The following is a 25,393-nucleotide window of genomic DNA, read 5'->3' as shown; positions in this document are numbered from 1 at the left end:
TTCAAAGATGAAAAATATCACCAAAGAAAGTCAAAAGACCCATGAAAGTTTCAAAACCTTTCCAACTTCCCAAACTAGTGCCCTTCCTTTCTTGTTTAAAACAAAAAACCAGCTCATATTCTTACAATCTAGCCAATAGCTCAATAATGTTCAGATTCCTTAAGACTCTGCCCAATATGAAGGATGTTCTAATAAACCTTGTCTTTGTCTGGAAAAACAAAACAAAACAAAACACCTAGATTTAGAGCTTGAAGTGTCCTGAGAAATCACTTTCAACACTTACTGTCCTACCACTGTGCTACAAAAGTTTTAAGAGACATCATGGTAATGATGGGGATAGGATCTGAACCCCAAAAGGGAAAAGCCCTGGACTTTCCTATGTGGTCCAAGTCCTTGGCTTTCGCCTGGGGCAATCGGCCCTTCCCAGTTAATTAAGTGCTCTTTCAAAGTCTGCACCTGGCCCCACCTTAGACCTCCACTCCTTGATCCCACCTAGACAGCAGTGTCCCTGGGCCACATTCAGTTACCTCACAATCATCCCAGCTTACTGACCACTCCCATCCATATCTTCCCTAGACCCCTCCTCATAGTTACTTCGGACTACTTGGCTACCCCTAGATCCCTCCCATAGTCTTCATTAAGGGGCTCAGATTCAATCTAGCCCACTTGTCAATACGAGGGTCACAAATGTTCAGATTCCTTAAGAGTCTGGGCAATATGGGGGATCTTTAATAAACTTTGTCTTTGGCTGAAAGAAGGCTTGGGTCAAATTCATTCTAGCAGGACTTGAGTGTTGCTATTTTGGGGTCCCAGCACCCCAGTACCCCTAAACCTCAACAGTAACAAAAGTCAAAGTATAAAATTTATAACCTATCAAAAACTGTAAAATGCTAGACCTACCTTAATGACCTATTATTTCTTCAGAGGAAAGGAAACAAACATTAATTCTGTGTCAGGCCCTATACTAAGCCCTTTTACAAATATTATCTGATTTGATTCTCACAAGAACTCTGTGAGATAGATATCTCTATTTTATAGTTAATAATAATGATAAATTAACATTTACACAGTGCTTACTACCTGCCAGGTACTGTGCTACCAAGCACTTTTACTATTATTATTTCAAGATTCTCACAGCAATCCTAGGAGGTAAGCACTATCATTATCCCCATTTCATAGGTGGGGAAACTAAGGCAAACGGAGACTAAATGACCTGCCCAGGGCTATGTAGTTTAGGAAGCATCTGAGGCAGGATTTGAACTCCAGGGCCAATGCAGTCCTCTATGCACTGAACCAATTACTTGCCTCAGGGATAATAACCTTCTAGAGAATAAAAGAGAAAATTTGTCTTACGTTATGCACGCTGTTGGAAGGGGGAAAAAAAACAAGCATAAGCATTCATTAAATCATTTCTTTTGTTCAACAGGCATTTAAAAAAAAGTTTGTTGACCTGATTTCCATTAGAGAGAAAACACTGTTTTGCTCTAAAAGAAGGTTCTAGGAATATGGACTTTTCAAGCAAACAATTTTCATTTGATAAGCTTTTAGGATGTTGTTACTAAATTTTTTAAATATAATGTGGCATTTTTGCAACAACTTTGGGCGTAAGTAAATTTAATGCTATGCTGATTAAACTGAGTTAGTAAAAAATACCTCATTATTGCCTGACCAAATCCAACTACATTATGGTGTATTTGGTAATGATGTGGTATGGGATCTGGACACCCCTACCCCTTAACTTCACCACATATTTCAGGAACCCAGCCCTGGAATCCAGATTCCATCCCAGTATAATCCTTTCAATTGTTCTTTCATTGTGGCCCTGATCCAGCCCAGCCCTTCACTCTCCATCACCTCTGACCTAGTCCCCGAATTTTCCCATACATTTCAGTAGTAGATCACCTGTGCCTGAGCCCAAGGCAAGGGGCCCACCCCAGCCCACTTTGATTCCTTAATCTCATCCAGAACCCTCATTCTGTTACCTTCGGACCACTGCAGGCTACTTCCCACTCCTTAATCCCATCCAAATTTTCCCTATAAAAATATCAGTCTTGTCCCTATCAGCTGCATAGACTCACTAAGAGTTTGGCCTATTTGTATGGTCATCACAAATAAACTCTTTACTTTGACTGGAAGGCTTGAGTGGTCAAATTCTTTAGAAGGGTTCTCAGTACCCTTAGACCGCAACAGCAACATATGCACTTCGAATTAATAAATCCTGAATTACAACTTAATACAATCTTATTTTCAAATTCACACTCTTTGGAACTAGCTAAATAAATGCTGAGGAGCAGGGGTTACTGCTTAAATGGGTAGATAAGAATCTGAGATGTAATCATTCATTCCACAAAGTTATTGAACTGGTGGTGACAGGGAAGTACAAGATGAATAAAATAAGAAACCCTGACCTCAGGAAGGTTAAAATACAGTCACTGGCATACCAGAGCATCAGTGTAAACAATACTGGCCTTTTCTTACATAGTAAATACATTTCTTACCTTTAAGTGATAGTTCTAAATTGCTTTTTCTCTTGATAGGTAATGATTCCCTTTCTTATCTTTACATTATTCATTTGCTTTAGAAAAACCTTCCCCTCCTCTCCACAGAAAGAGTAAGCATACAGTCTTTTATTGATCTGCAAAATTCAGATTAGCAAGGAACAGGGACAGAGAAGATAAGAGAGAGATACAAAGGATTCAATTTTGCAAACATTGGGGGGGGCGGGGGAACGGGGAAGAGAAATGGCTAAGTCATGATTCCTAGCCCCGAGTTTGCTATCTAGCAAGAGACCTTATACAATACACAAAAGATTACACAAAATAATATTAAGTGCAAATGAGCAAATAATTGTATAAGGTCTCAGGGGATGTGATTGTTGCTGGTTGGGGACACAAAGGTAAAATTTTCTAAGAGGTGGAATTTGAGTTGGACTTAGACAAAATAGGTAGTAATTCAAAAGGTAACAGGGGTGGTGGTAGAAGACATTCCATGTATAAGGAAGCAAGCAAGACAAAAAAACCCAGTAGTTTCTAAAGGTTCTCAACAAGGAGAGGATGGGGCAGGTAATGATAGCCCTTGGAGGCAGCTGGGATGATTCCCATTACAGGAATGCCCTGTTTAGGAAATTGGAATAATTCTTTAGACAAAACATTTTAAGAAACACTTTAAAGGAACTAGATATGCCACTAGATTGGAAACTGCCAAACATTGTCTTGATACTCAAAAAGAGGACAAGTGTACTACTTCCTCACTATGGGCTTCTTAAGACACCTTAGTTTCCCTTAAGGTTAAGGTCATGTCAAGACCAATGACACCTCTGCAGAAAACCTTTCTACCCACACACCTAGTTGTTAGTAGTCTCTCCTTACTCAAACACTATGTACTTATCTGTTTACTCCACAGAATCATAGATCAAGAACAGGGAGAATCTCAAGAAGACATTTAGTCCAACTCCTTCATCTTAAAAACACAGAAACAGAGGCCCAGGGAATTTAGGTGATTTGCCAAGACCACACGGATAATAAAAGTTTTACTCTATGATCTGAGTCCTGTACCAAAGTAAGATATAAGCTCCTGTTTTTCTTTTTGTTATTTATATCCCTAATACCTACCACATATAAATTTTGGATGCTTGCCAGATTGGATTAGATTAGAAAGTGATGCTTTGTGAGAACTTAGAAAGGATATAGGAATTCACTGAGTAAACCTGGGTGATACATACAATGAATGTTCCCACATACATTATGTTATAGATTATCAGTATCGATGTTCCTAATACTTTAATAACATACAGCATTCACCTACTGTGTCTGTAGTCCTGCTGACAGACTCTCCTGGAACAACAAGGCAAAAAGAGAAGAAAACAGCCCATTTTTCTGACGCTGGAGGATGTGCGGCTAGGCTTAACCAATGCAGAGCTATTTTACAATACATCTTCAAGTTAAAATATACACAACAGAGGAGCAAACTTTACATTTCATTATCTCAACATGGACAAGGAATACTAAAGAAGATAAATATTTTCTACTCAATTTAATCCAACATACATTACACAACTGTTATATGCAAGGTAGTATGGCAGGGGCTGAGATCCAAACAAGTGAAGTGCCTTTATATTTCAATAGGAGGGAAAATAAACATGCTTATAAACACAAAATAAAACAAAGCAATGTTAAGAGGAAAAGAGTGCTAATACCTTGGTGATGAGGATGGGATCTGGACCTCAAAAAGGAAAAACTCTGTATTTTCCCACATGGCCAAATCTCTGGCGTTCCCTTGAGGCTATAACTGGCCTTAAACTCTATCTCCCAATTCTCTATTACCCTTACCTAGCCTGGCCCTCCATAGTCTTACCTCCCTATGGCCCCCAGTCCCTTCCCACCCTTAATCCTAGCTTGGCCCAGTGGTCCAGGTTCCTGGCATTCTATTTCCTCACTGTCCCTGCAAACTACTTGGCCACTCCTGGAGTCTTTAAAAGGTCCATCTTGTCTCCATTAAGTTACTGAGATTTTTATAATCTAGTCATTGCTCAGATTTTTACAGTATAGGCAACAGTTCACAGGTGCTTAGATTCCTTAAGAGTCTGGCCAATAAGGCAATCTTTAATAAACCTTGTCTTTGGCTGAAAGAAGGCTTGGATCGAATTCTTTTGGGCAGGACCTGCGTGTTGTGATTTTGGGGTCCCAGCACCCCTAAACCTCTAGACCTCATCATAGGGAGCAGAAAGATAGTAGTAAAGTCAAAACTACAAAGCAGCAACTTTTTAAAAAAAGAACAATGAAGAGATGATAAAGTGGAGAATAAAGGCTAATGATTTAAAAAGTGAAATCCTTAATAATGCTGAATAAATGAAGCATTACTTTATTAGCTTTAAATATCAATATGTTATGCAAAACATTCCATATGATCTCTCTGCTTTGCCTAATTTCTATTTTTTTTACAGCTCTTAAAATATCTCACCCTCTAAGTCATTAATTTCCATATTTTGTGTACTGACCTCTTGACATAACTTTCCTGCATTTAGTTTTGGATCCACATTAAGCGATTTTTTTAAATAGGAAGTCTGCTTCTTTAAGAGTTAAACATTTGGGAAAAAAAGTAAGCATTTTGAATGGCAATCTTTCTACATGCAACACATAATTTATAACATTTTCATGCTTTCTTGAGAAGGCTACGGTGAACATAAAGTAATCTGTCTTAATCACCATTAGGAGCATTAACTATGTCTTTATATTGAATAGTGATGCCCTAGGGGGATGAAAAAGGTGAGCAAGACTATTTGCCCTTATGCTAAATGGTCTCAGCCTGACTTGTTTTTTGAGTTCTTCTGCCTCTCCTTTTTTGGGTTTTTCCTTCAACCTGCCCATTGCTTTCACTTCTTGATGGTATCAGTGCACCTGTCCACCTTTTAATTGACCTTGGGTTAGAAAACTAAGCTTATTACAAATATAAAAGAATAAGAAGGTTCTTAATAAAATATCAAACTAAGTAGGTGGTACAGTATATGAAACACTGCACCTAGAGTCAGGAAGAACTGAGTTAAAATCCTGCCTTAGACACTTACTATGTGATCCTGGCAAGTCACTTTGATCTTTGTTTGCCTTCTTTTCTTCATCTATAAAAGGGGAATACTAAATAATAGCACTGCCTCACAGGGCTGTTGTGAGGATAAAAATGAAATAATATTTATAGAGCACCTTGAAAACATCTGGCACAACATAAATGCTACCATCATCATCATTATTACTTAAGCTTTAGTGTTCAGAATCTATGACACTTACTTTAAAAGTTCAAAAGCTGCCTTTGTTTTCCTTCGGGATCCTGACTATGTTTTGGATAAATGACCTCTGGGTTAACGGGGATGTCAAAGTATACATTTCTGGGGCAGATTAGGAACCATCCAAACATCAAAGTTTCTGACAATACCATAGCATGGTACAAGCTGAAGTTTGTTTTTTTTTAATTGGAACTCCAGTGACGATACAACTCCATTTATGGAACCTGCTTTATAACATATAGTTTTAGGGAGCTGTGGTCTAAGGGCACTGAGAGGTTAAGTGACTAGTCTAGAGGCATGCAGTCAATGTATCAGAAGCAAGACTTGAATCCAGGTCTCTCTGATCTGGACAAGTGAAAAATTCAAAGAGCGAGCTTGCAGGATGCTATTAAAAGGAAAGACAGGATGTATGCTTCACTCTCTTAGTGGAGAGTGAGCCAGAGCACAAAGGGTTCTATTTTCCCCACATGGTGTCCTGAGGGGTCCAGGTGTTTCTGCAGCAATTGGTAATATGCCTGAATTTAAACAAAACATCATAACCAAGTCTTTCATTTGGTAAAAGAGTGTGGAGTTCCTAGTAACTAGAAAGATGTAGGTGGGATTTTTAATATAATTAATGTATTCAAAGCTAGGTGAATGAATTGAGCCTACCAAAACGAGACATTAAGATCCAAGTCAACCTGACAGAAGACTTCTTCCATTGGTGAGTCCCAAGGGTGTGCCTCTAGGCCCTAAGTTATTTAACATTTATCAATGATTTGGGAGAAGGCATCAAATCTGCAGCTGACAAAATGTGACACATTTGCCTGTCTTTAGTACTGAAGCACCTCTGCCATCCTTCATGATACTCAAGGACCAATGAACAGCAGTGCGGCAATCAAGATCCAAAAATATTTTGGCAGGTTACAATGATGGATCAAATATAGCAAGATTAAATTTAATAGGGCAGCAAGATGGTTGAGTGAATTGTGTCTTCAAAAAATTAGAAATGTGCCAATGAAGCAAAAGATAAAATCAGCAATCATTCATTAACTTAAATAGGAGAGAAAAATAAGCTCCTACCAGACTTCCCAGGATAGCTCCCATGCACAGATGATGCTGCAATGGTAACAGAGACAGATGACTACTGGGATTAACAGTAGGTGGGTAGACCCTCACAAACTGCATTTGGCAGCCAAACCAGCATCTACCAATAACTTCATGGGGTCTTTCCTTGGCAAGAATTAAAGACTTTATAAGGGAAAAAAAATACAATGAAGATGAGCAAGCAAAGAAAAAACTGGCATAACACACCCAGAAATGTGATCCTCAAGCATCAGAACTTCCAAGTCAGAGAAAAAAATGCTCTATGTGGGAGAGAAAATAAAAACCAAAGAACCACATTACAATCAGATAGCTCCAGATGTTAGTGGAGGGAAAAAACCAAACCAACCTGAAACATGATATTCCAAAACAGCAAAAGAGAATGAACTACCCTAGGTTATCTTAAAAAAATTGAGCATAATGGAGGTAGGGAGAGTATTTTTAATAGAATTTGTTACTTTCAAGAACTTACATGAAAAATCTAGAGTGATAAAAATTTTCAAAGATTCAGTTAAGTTAGATGGCTTGAATTAGAATTAATTATACTTCAGATGAATTAGAAAAGGGAAAGCAATCTTATACAACCTCAACCAAGACAACAGTTTGAAAAAAAAAATACAGTTGAGAAATAAGCAGGGAAGTTGAATTATGCTTAAAGGCAAATGTTAAGTATATGTACAACTGCCTCCCTGCCCCAACCCAGCACAATATTTAAGCTTTTAAAGGAAAAACTAAGGCCTATGTAGCAAGACAGCGATTGTTGGGCCTTTCAATATACTGCTTCCAGAATTAGAAAAAAAAATGTGAGGTTATCAGAGATCAATCAATGAACATTTATTAAATGCGTACTATGTGCTAGGCACTATTACTAAGGGCTGGAGATAAAAGAAATAAAACAGTCCCTGCTTTCAAGGAGCTTATACTCTAACAGTGGGGGGCGTGTGAGAGAAGAGAAGAAGCATGATATCAAACAAAGCAATATACAAAGCAATCTATATACAAAATAAAAATGAAATAATTAACAGAGGGAAGTCAAATTAATTAAGAGGGGTTAGGAAAGGCTTCCTGCAGAAGGTAGGATTTTAGTTGGGACTTAAATGAAGCCAGGGAGGTCAGTAGTTGGAGTGAAAGAGAGAAAACGTTCCAGATATTGGAACAGTCAAAGTCACTGGACTGAAGAGTACATGTCAGGGAATAAAGTATAAAAGAACTGGAAAGATAGGAGGGGAGTAGGTTATGAAAGGTTTTGAATGTGAAACAAAGCATATTGTATTTGTTCCTGGAAACAACAATAATCCACCGGAGTTTGGTGAGTAGAGTGACATGATTATCCATGAAAGACCTATGGTGATTATTGAATAGAAAGCTTCAAGAATACCTATTTTTGGCAACATGTAACAAACCTTTACAAGAATTGATGATGTACTAGAGTTTAAAGAATTTATAATTTGGAAAGAAACCAAACAAAGAAAGAGATCAGTCTTAAATGGAGACGAGGTAATTTTAACAAATTAGAGAAAAGATAAATAAATTAACATCACATTTATTAAATTTATTAAAGTAGTTAAACTAGTTCCTGGGTGCAAGAGGGTCAATATATTTGTGTGTGTGTGTGTGTGTGTGTGTGTGTGTGTAAAAAACACACATATATAATACATATATGTATACACACAGAATATGTAGAAAGTAAAAAGACCAATTAATTGAGCATGCAAAAAAAATTTTGAATATCAAACAACTGCAATAAAAATGGAAATTCTGAAAAATCCGTGACAGTAACAAAATTGAAAATATAGACTACTAAGCTGACAAAACTAGGAGCTATTTTTGAAAAAGAACCAATAAAATAGATTGACCATTTGATAATTTGTTTTGCCTTTAATAAAGAAAAAACTAAAACAGCTAAGATTTTTAAAAAAAAAACAAAAAAATAGAAAGTAAAAGAAAATTGTTAGAAACTATCACATCAAATTATATGCCAATTATACAAAATTTAAATGAAATAAACAAATATTTACAGAAATATAAAATGTTCAAATGAAAAAAAGGAAATGGAGACCTCCCCTGGTATAGCTGGATATACAGGTAAATTATTTAAAGTATCATCCTTATTATATAAAATATTCACAAAATTAAAGGCATTCTACTAAACTTCTTCTTTGAAACAACTATGGTCCTGATGCCACTATCATGGCTAGCATTATTTTGTAATGGAGAAACATCAGAAACGTTCCCCAATTTAGATGAGAGTAAAACAGGATGCCCATTTTATCCACTCTTACTGCAAAAAAAAAAATTACCTCTTTTGCTATCAAGGATAGTTTAGTAGAATGCCTTTAATTTTGTGAATATTTTATATAATAGGGATTCTGTTTCACACAGAATGCATCTGTAAATTTATAACTACAAAGGAAATCTGGCAGAAATAAAAAATGATTTAAATAATCTGAGAACTATTCAATTTCCATTACCAAGTCATCTCAGTATGGTAAAAATGACTATATTGCACAAATTACCCTATAAATTCAATGCTACAGGAATCAAATTAAAAAGAGGAATCTTTTATTTATTTGGAGGAATAAAAGGTCAAGAATATTGAGGGGAAAAATTAGGAAGGGGAAGACTCACACACTACTGAAGCAGAGATTATGGAAAACTATCTGGCCCTGGATTAAGATTAGTGGAAGAGAGCAGATAAGCAACACTTAAATTATGCAATCTATTTACAACTCTGTAATCTAGTTCAATCCCTTCATTTTACAGATGAGGAAACTGAGGTTCCATTTGCTTGTTGACAAGGTAATATAACTAGCAGCTAATAGCAGAGTGGGGACTAAAGCCTAGGTGACTAATAGTTTTCAACCATACCATACATTTAAAGAATTACTACAAAAGCAAACTATGGAAAATCCTTGGGATCTGAAATAACATACATGAACATATATTAATATATTCATTGATCCAATGTACTCCCAAACATGGTAAACCAAACTACAAGCTGTTTCTGGATTTTGACTTGGTTATATAAGTATTTAGCACACTGGAACACTCAACATATACTGAAGAGTAGTTGACTTAAAATGCACATAAGCTAAATATCAAAGCTAAATGAAATCACATTTATTTTCACTTTTTGTTTCCTAGGTGATAACAAGCATTTTCAGATTTTATCTTTGTATGCTTCACACAAATGCCAAGAACTTGCCAAATTCATTGTAAGGACCTCTTTTCCTGTAGATGTTCACCTTGCAGACCCATGGTACTATATAATTAGTAAAGGCCCAAAGCCTCAAATTTATAAAAGAGAAAAATATGGCAAAAGAATGTTAGGCAGTTTCTTCAAGGTCATTCTGTGAAGCAGCTGTAAAGTTGGGAACTGAATTTAGTCTAGCTTCACAGGGATCCTATGGAATAGAACAAAGGAAACTAATTGAGGGAGTGATGAGCAGGAGATTTTTCAAGTGGTTATAATCCAGATGGAATTAGTACTGTATTTCAACTGCATGAAAACTTATCATGACCAAGGGAAGGATTTCTAAGGGAAGGTGGAAGAGAGAGAGATACACTGGAAAATGTAGGTGATATAAAAACAAAAGATAAAATATAAAAAAATTTTAAAGATTATTTTAGGTAAAGGGTTGGAGATGACATATTACATATTTACTCTATGGGGCACAGTGTTAATGAAAGTAATTTGGCCATGAACTGCATTTTTTAATATCCCATACTTCAAATGCGGCAGTCATTTTCGTATTGCTGATTTGTAGTCAGATAAGAAAAGCCAGATTTCATCGGCACAGGTTAGATGGGTATAGATGGATATATTTTTAAGTATTTAAATGGCTGAAAATGGAAGTCGAAAACATGTAGTACATTCAAATGCCTCTGATTTTAAAAACTGCAAAGCTCAGCATCCCCTCCTACTGATCCACAATGATTATATTCCTTATGACTGACACCCAAGTTTAAGCAAAAATAGTAAGATGGTACCCTATGAATTTCATATAGCCTACAAAACAATTTTGGGCTTCCAAAGAATGTCTATATTTTAATTCAACTAATTAATCTCAAGCAGATGAATGAAAACTCAATTGTATACTCTTTAATTGGCTGTTTTGAGCATCTAATTATATGCTATCTTCTATTATTATGTTCTAGACACATAGTAGGCACTTAAGGAATATTTGCTGCACTAAATGTGCCATGCTGACAATTCCTAAGTATTTACTATTATAGTAATACTTTATGTAGCAGACTTAATTAGTTTATAAGGGAAATAAATGCACAATGAAGTTGCAGTTTCTCATTTTTCTCCTCTATTTTCACTATAAATTATTCAAGAATTAACTGAAAACACATAATACTACCATAGGGCTGATCTGTCTGAACTCAATGCCTCCATTCAGACAACTTTCTTATATAGGGTCCCTGTACTTTTATGTAAGAAAAGTACAGGTTCTACAAAAAGGTATTTAGTTAAAAATAAACTGAAATTCTAATAACTTTAATTTTAAGCCAGACAAGCAAAATAGCAAGCGAAAGAATATATTTTCATAAAATTCATAAAAAATACAATCTGTTTTTGACTACAAAACATTTCTTTCTTTCTTTTTCTTTTTTTTTGCTAGGGTTAAGTGACTTGCCCAAGGTCACACAGCTAGTAAGTGTTAAGTGTCTGAGGTTGGATTTGATACAAAACATTTCCTTTGATTATATTTAATTAAAATGCTTTAGCATGAACAAAATTAATTCAACTTAAGGGCAGAGGCGGGAAAAAGCTTATCTCTATTAAGGGTCTGATATCTAAGATATACAGGCAACTGACAGAAATACATGAACAAAGCCATTCCCCAGTAATTATTCAAAGGACATAAACAATCATCCAAAGAACTGCAAATTATTAACAACTATATTACACTTCTAGTCAAGAAGGCTGGGAATACACTTTACATCTAACAAAAACCTGAAACTCCCACCAGACATAATAATGATCACAAAATCCAATGAAAAGCTATATTTAATGCCTTTTTCCACTGCAGAATTACACAAAGTCATAGAAAAGGTCAAGGCAAAAGGAAAGAAGACCATCTGCAAAGCCAGTGCCATCTCCGGCAAACAAGCCAGCATCTCTCAGCAACACCAAGGAAGACAGATTCTGTTAAGACAGCCACAGAGGGATTGGAAACTAGACCTTGGAAGCTTGACCACGCTATCTGTTACAAGGCAACTGAAAAAATTTGTTCTCCTGGTTTTTTATCTAGGGAGGTGGGTTAGGAGAAGGCACAGTAATAGGAATGCAAAAAAAGCAGAGACCAAGTATCCTCTATTCTAACCAGTCCAGCTCAGATGCTAAGTGGCTCCAAGGTCCTTACCATGCTGTCCTGAAATGCCATAGAAGGCCCTGAAAATCCAGGAGGGCTGACCACCCAAACTCAAAAGTTCAACAGGGAGAGGATCTTGGTCCCGGCACAAAATCCCCGTTCAGTTTATCCTACTGCTGAGTAAACCTAAGACCCTGATCAACCCATATAAAAATTATTGTACACACAGAGATCCACTCAAAGAAGGAGAAAGTAACTCTATAACAGATGTAAAAACAAACTCAAACAAAAGTAGATTTTCCAGAAGGACTAAATGAATACCTAGAAGAAACAAAGTGAAAGATAAAAAAAAAATCTGTGGAGAAAAGAATTGGAAAGAATAACTTAGAAGATAAAATGCCATAATATGTAATATAATAATAATAATAATAATATAACATTAAATGATATGTGCATATTATATAATATATAACATAATATTATATACCATATATACTATACAATATATAATATAAAAGGACAACACTGTTAAAAAAAAAAAAAAACCAGCTTTGAAAAACTTAAGAACTCTGATCAAAGAATGACTAATCATGCCTCCATAGGACCAGCGATGAAGCATATGTTGGCTGCCTCTTGACAAAGAGTCAATGGCCACAAAGCGTAAGGGTATACATTTTTGGATACAAGATAATGTGGGAATCAGTTCTGCTTGACTATACATATTAGTTGCAAAGGCTTTATTGTTCTTTGAGGGGAGAGAGAAAAAAACGTTTGTTAACTGAAAAAGATAAAATTTATTTTTTAAAAAAAGAAAGAGGCATACATTTTTGGATACAGCCACTGTATGGATTCATTTTGCTTGACCATGCTATTTGTTACAAAGGGAATTTTAAAAATTTGTTCTCCTGTTTTTTATCTAGGGAGTTAGATTAGGAGGGGGCATAGTAATCAAAATGCCAAAAAAAGAGGGCCACAAAAACTTTTTTTAAATGCACAGAAGAGAAAAATTTGAGACAAATAGGAGAATTATATAAATAACATGGGATTTATTATATAATTTTTAAAAAGCAAGTGGTATAAAGTGGCGATATATGGTTTCATATACATCCTTCTTTTTGTGTTATGCTGTATATATGAAAAAGCTCTTTTGCGTTCACATTAAAAAGCAATGCTGCTTAAAGGAATGATGAATGACCTAAATAGCTGGAGGAATATTCAGTGCTCATACACTGGCCATGCCAATATAATAAAAATCACTGTATTGCCAAAGTTTATCTACAGAGTTAATACTGTATCAATCAAGCTACCAAAGAGTTTGATAAAATAACCAAATTAGGGGCAGCTAGGTGGTACAGTGGATAGAGCTCTGGCCTTCGAATCAGGAGGAGCTGAATTCAAATCCCGCATCAGACACTTGATACTTACTAGCTGTGTGACCCTGGGCAAGTCACTTAACCTCTACTGCCTCACCAAAAAGCAAAAAAACCCAAACCAAAACAAAAATAAAATAACCAAATTTTATTGGAGGAAAAAATGAACAAAAAAAAAGTAGAAATAAAGGGAGAGTAGTACTTTTGGGCCTCAAATTATGTTATAAAGTAGCAATTATCCAAAATACCCTTTACTTGTTAAAAAGAAAGAAACTATAGATCAATGGAACAGATTAGATAAGGAAGACAGTAATAAAGGAACTCAATAAACCCAGTGTTTAGTAAAACCAGAAAATATAAAGAGCTCCCTACTTGGTAACTACTGGGAAAACTGTAAAGTGGCTTAGAAGAATTTAGCTATCCATGAGATGGATTTACCTCAAAGAATTAACTATTCTGATGAAAAGGAAAAAGAGGAATGACCTCAAGAGACAAACATGGGTACATGTTAAACTCATAGATCTATGTTATAAAAGACATAGAGGTTGGAGACAAAGGAAAGTAACAGAGAATGAAAAAAAAAAAACACCACGGAACTGCTCTGAAGAAAATATCCCTGGAACAATGAACCAGGGAATGAGTTAAAAGGTAGGAAATACTATGGGCAAAAGGATTTTTAAAACCTATATGGAGAAAAAGAGGAGGATAAAATAAAGGACAGGCAAACTAGCTCAAAGTCGATAAGATTATGATAAAATAAGACAGAAAAGCAGAAGTTTTCAAGTTTTACTTTACTTTTCTTGGCAAAAGAGAATGATCCTTGAATGTGAAAAAGGCAGAGAACAGAGCTGGCTAATACCAAGTTGATACCCAATGACAAAGGGTCATTGTTTTAAAGCTAACAGAAGTCTTAGAGACCAACCAGTTCAATTCTTTCATTTTACAGATCAGCTAACTGAGGCTCTGAAAGTAATTTGCCCATGATTACACAGGAAGTAAAGTGCCTATATCTAGATTCAAATCCAGGTCCTCTGACTCTAAATCCAAAGATCTTTCCCTAGTCCCAGGGACATAGCAAACTTTGTAAGGGTAAAACAAAACAGCATGTACCTCTTGATAAATTTAAGTCACCAGGCCCACATGAACTATAATTCAGGGTGCATATAAGAACTGGCCATGTGATGACTCGTACCTGTCCTTCACAAACCACAGTGTATGCACTGTGTTCAGTACAGGGGGGCCACATTTTAAGAAGTTAGTCAACAAGCTTTTATTAAGTGCTTATTATGGGCCAGGCACTAGGAGTACAAATACTAACAAGCAACAAAGACTGAGTGGCATGTTTGAGGAAGAGCAAGTAGGCCAGTGTAACTTAATCATGAATTGTTTGAAGGGGAGTATACCCATGGTTAGGGTCTATAACCTGAATGAAGATATAACATGGAGACCAAAGAGTGGTCAGATAAGCAGGACAATCAGGAGAAGTAAGTGTTATGACAAAACTAGAGAGGAAAGTGTATTGAGGAGGAGATGACATCAACAGTGGCTTAAGTTGCAGAGAGATCAAGAACAAAGAGGACTGTTAAAGGAGAGAGCAGCCTAAAGGAGGGTGATCAAACGTAAGATAATGCCACATAAGAATTAAATGAAAGAAATGGACATTTTAGCCCACAAGAGACTTTTTATGAATGATAATGGTATTCAAGGGCTCGAAGGGATATAATAAGGAAAATGAATCAGACTATTCTGACTGGTCACAGAAGGCAGAACAAGAAACAATGGGGTAGAGGTTGTAAAGAGGCAAATTTATACCAGGGCTTCATTCAGGTTGGATGAGGGAGCCACTAAAGCCTCTTCCAACTCAGATTCTTGTAACTCTGTGAAACTCGCCCTGATAACAAATGAGTAACTTTACTCTTCCTCTAAGCCTTCTAAGATTTTTGTTATACCTCTGTTATGGCACTTACCACTTCTGGCCTTGCATCAAAGTTATCTCTGCACATGTCATCTCCTTTACTGAACTGTGGGCTGCTTGAGAGAAGTGACTAATTTAATTCACATAATTGGAATTAATCAATATTTGAATTGAAAGAAAAGCTGAAAAAAAATCACAAACACACACAAAGCAAGGCTGATTCCCAGTTTCTAATCTGATTTTGCGCAATTCTTAAGTCTACAGAACTAAATCTTTTAAAAGGTCTTTAGATACTGCAAAGGATAAAGAAATTAAGCAAATTATTAAATGCCTATTATGTGTAGGCCACTGTGCTTGGTACTATAGAGTAGATAAAAAAAGGATAACATGTTTTCCCTATCCTGTAGGAGCTATGTGGGGAAGGCAAGAGAGACACACATATAAAAAGATACAGAGCAAGGATAGAAATATTAAATAAATTGTCAACATGCCAAATATCAGAGAGGGAATTGAGGGAATCATAGATTTTAGAGCTGTAAGACTGCTTAGGCCATCTAGACTCAAAAGATTCATTTTAGGGGGACACTGAAGGCCCAGAGGGGAAGTGCCTTACAGAACATTACACATATATTGTAAAAGGCAGGATTTAAAACCAGGTCCATGTTACTCTATCCATTGTGCCATTCTGCCTCTTTAAATAAATGAGACATTAATTAAGCAAATTAAATGCTAAAAGAGTTCAGAAGCTAGAGGTAACTGTGAGTTAGGGTGTTAAATAGAGGCGGTCATATTGAGATACATAGGTCTTGAAGGATGACTATCACTCCAGGAGAAATATGTGTGGGGAGTGAGGATTCTGCATTTTAGATAGAGAAATAATTTGAATATAAGCAAGGAGGTAAAAATTCTACAGGCTTCTGTGGAGGATACTAAGTAGACTACATTCTCCAGTTGGAAGAAAGAATATGTGGAGAGGAATAGCAGGAGGAAAGCAAGTGGCAGATCAGGAACTGATTGTGAATTTAAGTGTAGATCTGATTCTATATTTAGCAGGGAACTATTGAAGTTTCTTTTTAGCAAAAGACTAATGTGGTCGAAATATTGTTTCTGGAAGAGTTTTGGAAAATTTATCTGGCAACTGTGATAGACTGAAGAAGGATGAAACTAGAAAGGAGAGCAGTTAAGACACTGATAAAATTGTCCTTGTAGATTATTTGAATTGATAAGAGCTTATGCAAGGGTGCTAGCTGCGAGAAACATTATGAAAGCAACAGTATTTGGTGACAGGATTTATCTTCTCTGTAGGTTAGGATTTTTAATACATAATTTTGTCTTTAAGTATAACTCGGCTATGTTGAATATTCAAAATTGTAAGTTACATAAAGAACATTTAAAAAAATCCACAGTCACTAAAAATCTAGCTATTTTAAGAGTCATTGATCACCAAAAAGATGGGGGGAGGGGGAAATGCTTCTGGATTTGCCCGATTTTTAATCCAGCTGATTTAATCCTCTTAACTTCCTTAACTGAGATCTAAAAACAATAGACTAAATAAATCAGCTTTCCTCGTGTTCTTTCTTAGCATTCAGGTTATATAATCTGGAAGAACACATTTCATTTATAATTTTAAACCTAAGAATACTTTTTTATAAAGTAGATTTTTATATGATCCAGAATGGATAGTAAATAAGTAACATTTCTGATAAGAGTTACTCATTCCATGTATACAGAAAGTACTACTATGGTAATAGAATATGAATTTTCACACACTGAGAATGTAATAATACACATTCTATATGATGCCTTACACTAACAAATATTTCTTTTTTGCCCATGAATATGGTCAGATTAAATGCTCCTAATCCCTCAAGCAATTAGGGCATTATTTTCTACCTCTCATCCTGCTACTACCAAAGTATGTACAAAGCCTCTGTTAAAATGGAGACAAGTTGTACCTATTTGGGGCAGCTAGGTGGAGCAGTAGATAGAGCACCGGCCCTGGCATCAGGAGGATCTGAGTTCAAATTCGGTCTCAGACCAAACACTTGACACTAACTTACTAGCTGTGTGACCCTGGACAAGTCACTCAACTCCAACTGCCTTGCCAAACAAACAAAAAAAAAAAATGGACACAAGTAAATGCTGAAGACATTATTAGCAACTAAATGAATTGTCTCTAAAATGCAGTCAAAAGGATTGGGACAGGCAAGAAGGCCCAGAAGGAAAGTGAGCTCTCTTGGAGTTAAGATGACTTGGGTTCAAATCCAGGCTCAAGTTGCAAGTTCCTCAAGTTCTGTGGGCCTTGGTTTTCTCAATTACAAAAACGAGAGAGATGGACTAGATGACCGATACAATTCCTTCAGGTTCTAAATTTGTGATTCTATGAACAATACAGAACATTAAAATCTTGTTACTCAGCCTTTGGGCTAATATGAATTATCAATAAACAGAAATTTACTACACCACTGGAAGTAAAAATTCTTATTACATTTAGGTTACATTGAGTTAAGATAGATACAGCTAGCTTTAATTTTACAATCTGAAAGTGAAATCAAAATCTGTCCATCAAAGCATTAAGTGAACATGCAACTTCGTAATTATTTGCAAACAAAAATTATTTCACTAGTTTATCATGTATGTATATATTGTGTGTGTTGTGCGTCTCTGTGTGTGTATACAGTCATATTGTAACACCATTTAATAAAACAAAAAAAAAATCAGAAAACTTACTCAGTTATATATTCAGGATTTGTAAAGCTGAAGCTGGTTAAATGATCTTCAAACTTGGATGAATCGTTAACACTTAAGGCTGATGCACTCTTAGCAGCAAGCACAGCTCTTTTTTCATCTTTTTCAAGGGCTTTCCTCTTTCCACCATTTTGGAAATATTCTCTGCATACACTAAAGGTAAAATAAAGTTATATACAATAGCATATAAATATAAGAAAAAGAAAATTATGGTAAAAGGATAAATTTAATGAATTTAAGATTATAAAATGACAGTTGGATATTAAAATTAAACCAAAAGTTTATTGAGCATACTCTAAAAAAGTTCAAATTGGTTATAGAATATGCAAGAAAGAATGAAGGGTATTAACAAAAAACAGTCATGACAAAAACAACGCCTTTTATTATTTGGTACCAAAAAAGATACTTGTATGCCATGAGGGCATTTTTCTGGACTTTCTTAAGCAGAAATTAAATTCCTCGTGGGGAGACATAGGTTACATCATTCATTATTATCCATAAAATTATAATAGTTTTGTAAAATAGCTATTATTTGTCAAAGCAGCATAATTTAAGAAATATAAATTTTAATGAAAATATGCCAAAGGGATAACCTTTGGTATACCAAAAGGGAAATTTTAATAAAAATATAATACCAATCTACTGATTGTAACCAAACATGAATACTTCCTTGCTAATATAACTAGATACAACTACGTTAAGGCAGCATAAAGTGTTTTGGAAAGTCACAGACAAATAGTTGAACTTAGCTGTAATTTACAGATTTCTATAATTTACAGATTTCAACATAATCATCAATCTGATTTTCTAACACATTGAAAATATTCCCAAGTTAGTGATTTCTTAAAATACAATGATTCAGCCCATGAATAACCACAAAAGAATGTTATTTTGATGAGTAGTCTTTGGAGGATGGGTCAAGACATAAAAGGTAATGACATTACAGGATGTAATTCAGAATCTGGTTATTGTTTTGGCAAAAATTCAGCATGACTATGAGCACCTCATATTACAGATGATATGTAACTGCATAATAAAACATTTAAATGATGGTCTCATATCAATAAGCAATATAAGTATATAAATATGGATGCAAAATATAATTCATAGTATAAACTGTAATTATCAGACCCGCAGGTACTAAGTAAAAGGGGCAAGAACAATTCACCACGACTCAATAGTATTACATATAATAGCAATAAATTGATTCTAAATTACTTTGGTCTTCTTCACTATCTAAAAATAGCTAATTTGAACTTTCTTTGTGTTTTTAGCTATCACTACAGTATTTTCCCCATTATGGTCCAATGTCCTTGAGATTAAGAATCCAGCTAAATTAATGTGAAATTCGTCAAAAATTATGGAACATATTATTAAGAGGATAGTTTGTGAGAATATACTTAGAGAAGCAGAGATCACTAGAAATGGAGCATGACTTGTCATGCTAGAACAACCAAATTTTCACTTTTGATGTAATAACTACAACTAGCAACCAAGGGAATGCTGTAATTAGATGCCAAATACTAAGATTTCAGTGAAACATTTAACCATATGTCATGCTATGCTTGGATATAATACAGAATGATATGAGTTAGATTACCAGCCTCCAAAGTAGAAGCCAAAGGTCCAATTCCAAGGAGAAGAGACCTTGTTATAGCCAATCATGGAGTTTGTTTCCAACATAACTACATCTACTCTTCTATCCATTAATATTTACCCCAAAACCTACCAATCTATCAATAATTCCTTCCCCATGCCATCCCTTGCCCCCTTCTGTGTAAAGCACCTGCCTCCCTTGCTTCCATCTCCTTCGATTGTGAGCTGAGTTTGGTGGCAACTGCCAATGAGGAAAAAGAGCTTGCCTTCCCCTTTCCTCATTTTGCCAGAATGAACCACACAGGATGAGCAAGCATGGATGCTGTAATCTGAATCGTAAGTATAACCACGTGACCTTCCCCCTCACCTCACCTCACCTCAAACCCACTCATCTTTCAGACTTCTATTTGGAAGAACATTACTGTGAAAGTCATCACAATCCTTCTAGCCACCCAGGTTCTCATAACTTCACTGTCAGTTTTGATGACAATTTCCCTCAACCATCCTTATCCCTAAGTCTCGCGGTTTCACCTCTCCACCTCCCACACCTGTTCCCTTCTCTCTCCTCAAAGCCACCACCACAGTTCTGAATCTTATCATCTCTCCCCCAGACCACTGCACCTGCCTTCTCATTGGTCTCTTCATCAACTCTCTCCCCCTTGTACCCGTCCTCTTCATAGCTGCCAATTTCTTAAGGATCGGTCAGACCATTTCCCTCAACATGCAAAAGTCTTAGGCGGTTTTATTACCTCTAGAATCTCACCCTTTAATTTCTATTTTTGTGTTACAACATGGATAAAAAGTCGAATCAACAAGCATCTATTAAGTGCTTATTATGTGTCAGACACTGTGTTAATCACTGAGAATACGGATATATGGGCCCAGAGAGGAATAAAGACATAATTAGCATGGGCATTTTCCTTCAAATGGAGGTTCGAGGAGGAACAAATCAATTAGAAAAAGGGGTCACAGGGGCAGAATGAACTTTCAGGGTAAGAATGTGCAGGGGCAGACTGAAAAGGCTGTTGTGGCATGCTGGAAAAGGTCCAGAGAATCAGTAGTGGAACCAAGAGAGGAATGAAGACATTCATTTATGTATATGATTATTAGTATAAAAGTACATGTGTGTAATTTTAAATGTGAATATACACACATTGGGATAGGTGTTAAAAATTCGTTTACTGAAAAAGGCAGCTAGATGTAGTAGATAGAGCACTTTGCCTGGAGTCAGGAAGACCTCAGTTCAAATCTGTTTGACACTTATGGGCAATATGACCCTGGGCAAGTCAATTAACTACTGCATGCCTATTTCCTTTAACAGGGGGCTAATAACAGCAACCGCTGTGGTTGTGAGAATCAAATGAGATAACTGTAAAGCACTTAGCACAGTGTCTGGCACATAGCAAGCACTATATAAATATTCTTGTTTTGTTTTTTTAAAAGAGTATCAAAAAATTTTGAAGACCATTGGGCTAGATGAAAATAGAGCTGCTAGAAAGAGGTGAAACTGACTGAAACATAGGACCCACAGTCATTAATAGACCCATTTCAACTTGAAGGGAGGCCTCAAGTGGATTGCCCCAAGGGTCTGTGTGTGTTCTTTTCAACATTTTTATTAACTATTCACATGTAGCTATAGACAGTATCTTGCAAAATCTGTAGATGGACATGAAGTAAGGAGGAATAGTCATAACTGGATGATAAAGCCATCACCCAAACAAGATTTTAATAGACCATAAAGATGGCTTAAATTAAATAAGATGAAACTAAACAGGTATAAATATTAAATTCTATGCTTGAATTCCAAAAAATCAAAATTTTAAAAATTGCTTTTCCTTTTCTTGCCCAAAAAGCTAACAGCTGAGTCCCAAATCAATCCACTTCAGGGTAAAAGTTAACCCCAACTACTGTAAGTCAGTACTGCACCTTCCTTGCTTGTGATGTTTCTAGCTAGAGAAGTAGGTACAGAAAATTAACTTGCCTTCCCCATTTCCACCAATATCTTGGCTCATAACAGCCTCAACGTAAAACACCAGCTTCCTAAAAATTAGAGGTAACCAAATGTGACAAGTATTGTCTTGGGAGGTCATTTCCCTCTCTTCAGAAGAAGATAATCATTTCCTGGAGACGCTGCAGAAGGATTCTTATTAAGCTATGTGTTGAATTAGTTGGCCACTGAGGTTCCTTACAACTTTTGGACTCTGTGAACTAAAATTCCAAGCCTAAACTATGCCAATTTCCTGTTCATCCATCATACTTTTCCTGGTGTCTGCATCTTTGTTCTATACAATTTGAGTCTGACTTCAACTGAGCAATATAACTTTCAAGATTTCAAGTAGAAAGACAGATTGACTTCAATGATAATGGGAATACCAAAAACTGAGCTCAACTGTGATTTAATGTTCCTTTCCAAATTGTTTTTGGCAGCCATTCACCCACATCCTAATCTGTAAAAGAGTTACCTGATGATGTATAAGATAACAACTTTAATTTAGGAAGCCTGATAACTAGGAGAGGTCCAAATTCTGTCAAATATACAACACAACATAGTATTATACCACATAACAAAAAAAAAAAACAAAACTAAGTCAGTCTGATGGAAGTCTCTAACAGAATATCCTTTAAACTGGCAAACATAATAAAGAATGAATTGTTTTAATTACAATTCTCAGTCATTAATTCCTCCACTGAATTGATAGTTTTACATCCATAACTTACATTAATATAAACTATGTTAAACATCTCATTAAATGGAAGATTTATCTTAAATTTTAGGCCTGCCCATAAGAGGAATTACTACCAAAAATCCTGTTTTATAATTTTAACAAATACAAAAGCATACTTATAAAAAGGAAAACTGCAAAGGATCATCACTATACCTATGTCATTAATTTAACAGAGCAATTTTTTGATACTAAGTCATTTTATGATGTACTTTTATAATGTTCAAAAGCAAAACTTCAAAAGATGAATGGGCAGGAGATTTTTGTTTACAGACAATACATTATCTTCCAAACTGCTGTTGCAGAATAATCCCTCTTTTCCAAAATAAATTTCTATGTTGTAGCTCACAAAAATATATACTGTCCTATTATTATAAGGTGGCCACTAAATTAGTCAATTATCAGCATACTGAAAACATAATTGCATCTACCAAGACCATAAAAACAAAAAGAAACAGACAAACAAACAAAGAAAACCTTAGAAACATTCAAGTCCTACCTCTGCCAAATACTGATTGTGTGACTCTGGGCTTAAATTTAAGCCTTAGCAGCCCAGGCAACTCTCTAAAAGTTGAGAACAGTAATCTACACAGAGAGGAGTTTCAAATACTTACGAAATCAAGTCTGGATCCCTTGAAAAAGGGCTGTCTTGTTATATCTCTGTCTTGAGAAAGGCTCTTGGATGACATGAGAATATATCTTATTCACAGGAGAACATACCTTATTCATCTTTTATATTGTCCTCAAATCCTAGTTCAGTGCCATAGACATAGTAGGTACTCAACATTTTAAAATGAACTTCATCTTCTAAAATTGGTTTTATGATCTTTATTGGGGGGAGGGGAGGAGTGGAGTAGGGTCCCCCTACTCTGCCCAAGTTAAACGTGCAGGTCCTTCTTCACAGTCCTGATTACCAATTCTGATCAGCACAGAAACTTTAATTGGTTTCATTTTTCTAACCTGGGTCAGGTTCACCCCTCCTTGGGAAGCCTGGTGGCCTTTAGCCTAACTCCATAACCAGCCTCAGGCTTCAGCAGCAGGAGGGATTAAAAGCATTCTCTAGTCATCATCTTTTAAAAAGGTGTTTTTTCAGTTGTACATCTGAGATGTGTTCTGAAATGGGGCTAACACATACAAGACTATGTATTACATTGAATTACATATATAATACATTTTAATATATATGGGGTTAATACAATGTTAAATACATGGTAGTATGCATGAAAATATTGAAACTAATAAATTAAAATTGGAACAATCTATTTCTTCTAATCAGAAAATCAACACTTAGAAATGCAATATCAAGACACTGATGTTTACTAAACAATAAAAGTCCCATAAAGATTTAATAAGGATAACTAGAAAGTAGCTATTGTTATGATCTCATTAAATTTTATTTTGGCCTTCCAATGACACTGCTGCTTCAGATTATCACTAGACAGTAAAGGATTTCCCAGAAACCAATGATAACAAAGATGAACATTATTTTCCTTTCCTAAGTAGACACCAGGACAGCTAGGTGGTACAGTAAAATAGAGTGCTGAGCCTAAAGTCAGGAAGACTCATCTTCCTGAGTTCAAATCTAGCCTTAAACATTTACTAGCTATGTGACCCTGTTTGCCTCAGTTCCTCCTCTGTAAAATGAGGAGAAAGAAATGGCAAACCACTCCAGTATCTTTGCCAAGAAAACCCCAAATGGGGTCAGGAAGAGCTGGATGTGACTGAAACAAATGAACAACAACAAAGCAGACACCAAGAATTTTGTCTTATATAAGTTTTAAATTTAAAGTAATGGCTTTCTATATTTTACTCTGAAATTATCCTCCAGTCTATTAATATATTTCACTACAACCTAACACTTTTTTCAGTAGACTGACCAAAAAAACTGACGGAAAAATCACCTCTTCCATAAAATATTTATACCTAACTATTGGCATACTACATGCTGAACATGCTGAACAGGCTGAAGTTTGAAGCATGTACAAGTTTAAACAAATACTCGTGAATACCATACATGATCTAAAAGCCAAAAATGATCTTCTTAAGCATTGATAGTTCTAGGTTGCCTACTGGATCACACTACCATCTTTTTGTTACATGAAATGGCATATTTATGTGCATTTCATGTTTAGTTTTTAAAACTATTTCATATACAACCCTCCCCAGAATTGTATTCTCTTCAAAATCAAGTAAATACTGCTACATTTTCTTCTTCAGCCTGCCTAAACAATTCGTCCAAGCTATCAATTATTTTATTTGCTAAAAATATTCAACCAGACAAAGCACAAACCAAAATATAATCAAAAGACTTCACCTAAAAAGTGAAAAGTGGCTAAACGTTATTACCCTTATAGAACAGATGAAACTTTGGTTTCTATAAATTCCTTTTCAAGTTCCCTCAGCATATACAACTGTATGTAGATTTTAAATATTCAAGTTTAAATACTGAAGTTTAAACTTCAGTACAATTGAAGTTAAAAAAAAAAAACAACTACAGAATATAGTAAACAAGAGGAGTATCTCCTGATTTATGAACAAAACTTCCTAAAAGGAAAGGATCTCCAAAATTATAATCTAAGATACATTTAATAACTATGAGAATGGTGTAGTAGAAAGAACACTGGACTGGAAAACTAGGTTCATGTCCCAGCTTACCAATTAATTGTGTGACCTTAGTTTAGGCAATTCAGGTCAATGTAAACGAAATATTAAGACTGTAGCACCAGCCCTGGAGTCAGGAGGACCTGGCCTCAGAAACATAACACTTACTAGCTATGTGACTCAGGGCAATCACTTAATCCCAATTGCCCTCACAAAAAAAAAAAAAAAAAAAAAAAAAAAAAAAAAAAAAAAAAAAAAAA

General features: G+C 35.5%; 1 protein-coding gene across 1 annotated transcript in view; it reads right to left on the bottom strand.

The window, feature by feature from the left end:
- Positions 1 to 25,393, bottom strand: part of BMT2 (base methyltransferase of 25S rRNA 2 homolog) — a 59,993-nt gene that overhangs the window by 18,217 nt on the left and 16,383 nt on the right. Inside the window, exon 3 of the mRNA XM_027838863.1 lies at positions 18,196 to 18,366. Within this exon, the coding sequence (XP_027694664.1) occupies positions 18,196 to 18,366 (171 nt within the window). The remainder of the gene's footprint in view (positions 1 to 18,195; positions 18,367 to 25,393) is intronic.

Source organism: Vombatus ursinus, unplaced genomic scaffold (assembly GCF_900497805.2).
Source record: "Vombatus ursinus unplaced genomic scaffold, bare-nosed wombat genome assembly UNPS02014830.1, whole genome shotgun sequence".
Classification (NCBI taxonomy): Eukaryota; Metazoa; Chordata; class Mammalia; order Diprotodontia; family Vombatidae; genus Vombatus; species Vombatus ursinus.
This window is presented reverse-complemented; position numbering and strand designations above follow the sequence as displayed.